General features: G+C 42.1%; 2 protein-coding genes across 3 annotated transcripts in view; both read left to right on the forward strand.

Moving 5' to 3' along the window:
* The first annotated feature begins 1,844 nt into the window (after positions 1–1,844).
* zdhhc4 (zDHHC palmitoyltransferase 4) lies at positions 1,845–4,684 on the forward strand. 2 transcript variants are annotated; one of them, XM_014019278.1, is made up of 7 exons: positions 1,894–2,041; positions 2,292–2,432; positions 2,514–2,587; positions 2,672–2,850; positions 3,663–3,788; positions 3,911–4,155; positions 4,243–4,684. In XM_014019278.1, the coding sequence occupies exons 2-7, from the start codon at positions 2,310–2,312 to the stop codon at positions 4,531–4,533; spliced, it is 1,038 nt and encodes a 345-aa protein (XP_013874732.1). In that variant the 5' UTR covers positions 1,894–2,041; positions 2,292–2,309; the 3' UTR covers positions 4,534–4,684. The 2 variants fall into 2 exon arrangements, with proteins under 2 accessions (XP_013874731.1, XP_013874732.1); XM_014019277.1 differs by having other exon boundaries at positions 1,845–2,432.
* Positions 4,685–6,035: 1,351 nt separating this feature from the next.
* The window catches only part of pgp (phosphoglycolate phosphatase), a 3,367-nt gene continuing 2,214 nt past the window's right edge, over positions 6,036–7,188 (forward strand). Inside the window, exon 1 of the mRNA XM_014019281.1 lies at positions 6,036–6,873. Within this exon, the coding sequence (XP_013874735.1) occupies positions 6,279–6,873 (595 nt within the window). The 5' untranslated portion in view covers positions 6,036–6,278. The remainder of the gene's footprint in view (positions 6,874–7,188) is intronic.

A 7,188-nucleotide genomic window follows, 5' to 3' on the forward strand; every position in this document is an offset into this window, starting at 1 on the left:
TGGTTTGATTTCTTTGTATGTATGGATCACTTGGGTTGTTACCGACATCTGGTGAAAATTTCACGTCATTAGCACCTCTAGTAATATATTTACTGAGAAAAATGGTGACGTGTTCAATACTTAATGGTTCTTTGTATGTATGGATCACTTGGGTTGTTACCAACATCTGGTGAAAATTTCATGTCATTAGTACCTCTAGAAATATATTTACTGAGAAAAATGGTGACGTGTTCAGTACTTATTTTACCCGCTGTATTATAGACATATGACATTAGAAGGAAATTTAAATAAAATATTAGGTATGAAAACATGGTCAAATAAGTTCAATAAAGCCCAAGAGGAAGTACCAGGAAGCCTGTGGTCAACTGGACAACACACAATTATTAGTGGCAGAGTAAACAATATGATCAGGCTCTCTAGTAATGAATAATTAAACATGACTACTGCAACTTACTCTGTGTTCACTTCAATATAGTTGTATTTTACACAAAAGGCAGGATAGTGAATTCACATGGCACAACATGACAAACAGCAAAACTATAAAAGTGACTCAGAGACCCACTATTCCCTAAATTCATCCCCTGAAAGAAAAGCCTATTTAATGTAAGAATATGAAATCATTATCACACCAGAGCAGCACATAAAACGCAGGCTCAACCACACATGCAGTACCTGTTTAACCAGCATCCACGGACRTGCACACGCCGCTTCTGAACGATCCTCGTTCCTCAGGCACCGAGGGCTGTAAGACGAGCACCGAGCCACATCTGCAACCAGATCCTGCAGGTGTCTTGTTGTTGCTTTGTGCAAAGCCATGGCTGACAAAGACAGGATGATGTTGAAAATGAGTCTTAAACCAAGAGACATTTGAGGATTCCCTAAACAGCAAATACAGGAATATTATTTCAGCGTGTTCTTGCAAGTTTCAAACTGATTCAAGTTTGTTTTCATCCAACTCAGGTTTTGGTTTGTTCGTTTTGTGCACACACAACATTATTAAAGATTTTAAAAGAGAGGCTTGTTATGTCCTACTTGAACGATCAGGAATTCACTTTTTTAAGAAAAAAAAAGAGAGAAATGTATTACTTTTGGACTTCAGGGTTTGTCTCTGCTTTTTGTAGGTGATGTGGTTTTGCTAGCATCTTCAAGGCGCCGTGACCTTCAGCGCATAGAGTCAGCTCAACAAGGGAACTGGAGTTGTTGGGAGTTTTGTTTCTGAGCGATGGTAGGATGGAGCAGCCAATCATTGGATCGAGGTCTTTGTCCACAGTGATGAGGGTGTTCATCTGGTCTGTTGAGGTGAAGAAAGATCCATGTGTGGTCCATCTTTCACCTGTGTTCATCGTGACATCATGGCTAAAAGAACAACATCCTGGATATGTGCAGGAAGAAGATGGACGTTATTGGTTTTCCAGAACGCAAGCAGTGATGCATATTTTTTAATTTTAATAACTAAAAAAAAGTTGACCACAAGACATTTAGGAAACCACACAAACGGTGTAAACTGCAAGTGAAAACAGATTGAAAAATGTGAAACTAATGCTAAACAAATGCCACATTAAAAGTTTATAATTTTTAATGGTTTTTATATATTTTTAAATGGATGTTACAAAAATTCCAATGATTGGTTTATCAAAGAGGAAAATAAAAGAAACTGAATAAGAATAGCACGGTTTATAAATCACTAATCTCCTATATATTATTCTGTTTTTTTTTTAAATAAATTGTGTAGAATGAGGAAAACATTTTAAAGGAGGCTAAGATTAACAAAACGTCGTTTTACAAAATCATAATACCTTTTCAAACTGGTAAAGTTTTCATTTGTTGAACACGTCGTCCTCTCCTCCTCCTTTTTATCACTTTCTTCAGCAGCAGGTTGCTTGTTAGCATCTATGCTACGGAAGTAGCATTATAATGCAGTAGCTTTAGGATACCATCATGGACGCAAACTGAGTAAAACTGGCAGTCTGAACGCAAACCAAGACAAGCATGTTGACGTGAAATAAGAACAAAAAAGGCWTCTGGGTGTGACAGACTCTTGGTAAGAATGAAACGAGCAGAAAGGAAAGGAAAAGGAGGACTTAGCAGTTGCAGTGCAGGTAGAAGGCTAGCATGCTAACGTGAGATGCTCATCGTGGTCATGTTTTAGACCACAGGACCTCCAATTTTATTTATTTTTCAAGCTAAAAAGCTGAGGAATGTTTAAACAAACGTTTTTATACTTCTGGGTTTTTTTGTACGTACCCGCTGACTTTTCCACTCGTGAACACCTGTTGTTTTCCTGCCTGTAGGAAGGTGGTTTGCACGTTATGGATTTCCTCACTATTTTTGCGATCTACGTCGCGGTGGTGCTAACATGTATGTTCCTAGTTTGTAAATATTCGGGCCAGCCTCAAAGCCCCTTCAACACACTACTCAACTATGTTTCAAAGGTAAGGCTTTCTGACGATGCTGTAGTTCCTCCACACCGACACCAGGTGTCGCTGTTTGACCACAGTTAATTCTCTTCACAGATGGTCGCACGTTTGACGCCGCAGTGGCTCCAGAAGCTTTCACACTGGACTCTGCACCGATTGTTTCATCAAAGGTTTGTAGGTAAAACTCTTCAGGAAGTAATGTCCAGTCTTGTGCTGTGTGTTTCCCCCTTATCATGTATCATTTCTTGTCTCAGGAACAACCTTTTCATCTATGTGCACATCCTGCTGGAGGGCGCCGTCTACGCAGAGTTCACCTTCGAGGTGTTTGGCTTCTGCAGGGAGCTGGACACTTCTTTAACCAGCCTGTCAGTGCCTTACGTCCTGCTGGTCATCAAGACCTTTATATTCTACCTCTGCATCAGAACAGACCCAGGTTTGTTTTATTCTGCTTGCAGCATGTTGCAAAGAGAACATTTAGTCACTGCAGTGTCGCATCATGTGGGAGCTTGGTGTTGTGAAATAGGAGTTTCACAGTTTCCACGATCTGACACGCCTTCCCAGCGCTAATGTTTTGGCCTGAGCGCGTGTTCACGTGTCTGTTAGCAACGTAACTCAAAACCTACTGGACAGATTTTAATGAAACGCTCAGGAAATGTTTGTTTGGTGAACGTCCATAACTGGTTAACTTTTGGCGTCAGTCTGATTCAAGATGGCCACAACAGCTAATGAAAATTAGCCGATGCATTTTGTTCAGTTTTACAGATAATGAACTAAAATTTGCTGTAGTAGTAGCTGAGTGTCTTTCACAGCAGAAAACATTGCACGAGACTGGGCACAGCATTGTCTCTGTAACCAAAATTTCTACAACKTCATCAATTTATCAACAAGATGATTTTATTGTGAAACTAGCATGAAAGGCATTGGGTGATATGCTATTTTAAAAGGCTACTTTTTGTTTATCGTAATGTGTAATGTTTGGAAAAGTCAACAGAATTCTTTTACTGTTTCCCCATAACTTCTATTCTATTAGTATTATTTTCCTGAGGATATTTCTGTTTGTTTTTTCCTGGAGTTAGGGTTATGCACATTTGGGGGAGTGCTTGACATTAGGTTTAAAATGTTAAACCTATTTTTGAGCTAAAGAAAAWGTTCTTCAGCTGGTTAGGTTAATAATAGGAAGACGATCTGTTTGATCGTGACATTAAAACTGCAGCACACGTTTCCTCTTCCTCTTTTTTCCACCAGGCACGGTGACAAAGAAGAGAGTTCCCAGCCAGCTACACATCTACCCGTACGACAGGAGGCTGTTTCATCCTGGAGTTTTGTGTCCAACCTGCCAGCTTGTCAAACCAGCCCGTTCCAAACACTGCAGTGAGTACCACTTCCTGYATGACCTCGTCACTCACTCCCACTCTGTTTTTAACACAGTCTGCACATTATTTATGTCCGAACAAAAGCATACGGCTGACTGCAAACACTCGTCTGCACCTCAGGGGTCTGCAACAGGTGTGTCCAGCGCTTTGACCATCACTGTATTTGGGTGAACAACTGCATTGGCGCTCAGAACACGCGCTACTTCCTGCTTTACCTCTTCAGCCTGTGTGCCATGGCGGGGGACATAGCCTTGCTGACAGGAGACATGCTGCTTCATGCTGTGCTGCGCTCAGGGCTCCTACGAGCTAGTTACATTGATGAGTATGGGCAGCAGCAGGCAGCTGGACCTCTTTTTGTTGTACAGGTACGACTGACATTCTCCATATACGTTTTAAATCCAGAATGTGTACATATATTGGACAGTTGTTTTTTTTTCTGCGTCCTTCTGCAGCATCTGTTCCTGACTTTTCCCCGTATTGTCTTCATGCTGGGCTTTTTGATCTTCCTCTTCTTCCTCCTCGCGGGTTACGCCCTGTTTCATGCCTACCTGGCTCTCGTCAACCAAACCTCCAACGAGTGGTACAAAAGCCGAGGTTACGTCTGTCAGCACTGCCACCCCACAGCAGCGGCCGATCCCCCTGTCCCGGATCACTCTAAGAGGAACTACTACAGCCGAGGGCCGCTCCGAAACCTGAGAGAGATTTTCTTTCCTCTGAAGTGTGTTCAGAAGAAGGGCAACTGAACAAAGATGCCGTTTTACCTGTTGCCACTGGGAAAATAAAATGTTTGTGTTTATTTTATTGGCTTGGATTAGTTTCCGTGCCTCATAAGTTTTTTTTACCTTCTAGCTGCCCTTGTTTGAAACCAAATAAATAGTACTTTGTGGTATTTTATGTGATGTGGTAAACTTTGTAGGGTTTTGACTGAAAATCTCAGAGGTACATATGGAGTACTGTATAGATCAGAGGTGCCCAAAGTGGGGCCCGGGGGCCAAGATTGGCCCGTCAAAGCCATTTGATTTGGCCCACCAGTAGTTGTCCTGGTTATTAGATTGTAATTATGTTAAGATTAAATATTAAATACAAGTAACTACAAGAGACATTTAGATTAGATTTAAGCCCATGTCTAGATTTGCACACCTTATAAGACCACATATACTCAAATTTTAAATTATGAAAAGTCCCATGAGTCATTGCTGCCTGAGCATACGTTGCATTTTCTCCATGTCCATGGGCTGGAAAAAAAAAACTAAAGACTGTGGGCAACCATACTGGCTGCTAGCTTAATAATAAAAAATAAAACAACTTTAAGCATTTCTTATATTATTGCATTTGGCCCGCGGCCCTCAGATTGATTTTAATTTTGGCCCTCTCAGGAAAAAAGTATTTTTAATTTTGGCCTCTCAGGGAAAATGTTTTTTTTAATTTTGGCCCTCTCAGGGAAAATGTTTTTTAATTTTGGCCCTCTCGGGGAAAATGTTTGTGTACCCCTGTTATAGATTCACATGCAGCTGGACAAATTTGGACAAAAAAATGAACAGAACTCATGATTTTAAGACAAAATACATTTTTAAGACACTTTTGCACAGKTTTAGTCTTTGAACTTAAGACAGGCTACATTGACTTTAGGAACAATAGTTTGACCACGAGTGGGAGACTGTGATGAAGTGATTCAACACAATTTGCTGGCTTCTTCTTTAGATTGTTCTTTTTTATGTGCAGTGCCCTGAGACAACGTATGTTGTGACTTGGCGTTATATAAATAAACTGAATTGAACTGAGTGTTATGAGATGAATAGCCTTTGCGCAGTGTTTTTACAGGCATTTATACATTAAGTGAAAATGACAGACGTGGATTTTTTTCTACTACCTGTAGGAACATGCATCATRTTTTATTTTTAAAATGCTCTACCCAGTCCAAATGAAAATATTTTAAACTTAACGTGTAAAGTATGTCATTAGGAGACTAATATTTGTATTGTGAAATTTCTAGCCAGACTTATTATGAAAAACAACAGGGCCATATTCTGGATGCTTTTTTGCTCTAAAATGACATAGTTTTAGATAAGTTTTAATTTAAGTTAAAATTAGCATATTGTGATTAATTAAAATTTAATTAAGTAACTTATAAAGGCCGTGAAATGCATAGCTTTATTGTGAAACGCGCTCCACGCGCTTTACGCTTTCGACACCGGAAGTGGGCGGGGTTTTAATTGAGGGGGTTCCTGTTTCTTTAAGCCGGTGCGGAAGCTGTCAAATGAATTGAAGCAGCAGTCGGCAAAGGTCAGGTTGGGTCTCTAATAAGATTTTTAACAYCATTTATCTGTTCTAAACCAGTTGTCTGAAGTAGAAGCTTCGACAGGACGTCTCTCTGTCACGTTTAAGCGCGCGCTGAGACGGGAAAGCCAGCCTGAACTAAAACACCGGTGTTGTAGAGTATTAGGGTTTAGGTTCAGCAAAGACCCCTGAACATCTTCGACTTTCTCTGATGTCCGGGACAAAGTGTACGCGGCTGAGCGGGGGTCTGGTGAAGCAGCTGCTGGACTCGGTGGACAGTATCCTGTTCGACTGTGACGGGGTCATCTGGCGGGGGGACCAGGCTGTCCCCGGCGCCCCCCAGGTCATCAACCTGCTGAAGGAGCACGGAAAGAAAGTCTTCTTCGTCACCAACAACAGCAGCAAGACGAGAAAGATGTATGCGGAGAAGATGTCCRCGCTGGGCTTCAGCGTGACCGAGGAGGAGGTGTTCGGGACCGCGTACTGCTGCGCCATGTACCTGAAGACCGTCTGCAAGCTGCRGGGCAAGGTSTACCTGATCGGCAGCAGCGCCATGRAGCWGGAGCTGGAGGCCGTGGGGATCCAGCAGACCGGCGTGGGACCAGACCACGTGCACGGAAAGCAGAGCGACTGGGCCGGCGTGCCGCTGGACCCCGAGGTGAGGGCGGTGGTGGTCGGCTTCGATGAACACTTCAGCTACATGAAGCTGAACCGAGCCCTGCAGTACCTGATCCACAAGGACTGTCTGTTTGTGGGGACCAACAGAGACACCAGGCTGCCTCTGGAGGGAGGCAAGGCTGTCCCAGGTAAGGAAGTCTGTTAGCAAAATATCTCATGAACCACAAACACATTTTAACACAACCCCTACAGTAATAATTGGATGTACAACTACAACTGATGAGCTTTTTGCTACACAACAAACATATAACAGGCTAGAACAGTGGTCTGCGACCTTTACARTCAAAACAGCCATTTCTGCTCCTAAGCTCACTAATAAAATGTGTCCTGAGCCACAAAACATGCGACAGCTGTAATTATCAACTGGTGGTCTGTGGGCCTTTTCAAGGTCTTTTCGTGAACCTTTATGGTCAGTGGAGGTGACATAAACCTAAAAAAAATAT

The sequence above is a fragment of the Austrofundulus limnaeus genome, unplaced genomic scaffold (assembly GCF_001266775.1).
Source record: "Austrofundulus limnaeus strain Quisiro unplaced genomic scaffold, Austrofundulus_limnaeus-1.0 Scaffold215, whole genome shotgun sequence".
NCBI classification, from domain to species: Eukaryota; Metazoa; Chordata; class Actinopteri; order Cyprinodontiformes; family Rivulidae; genus Austrofundulus; species Austrofundulus limnaeus.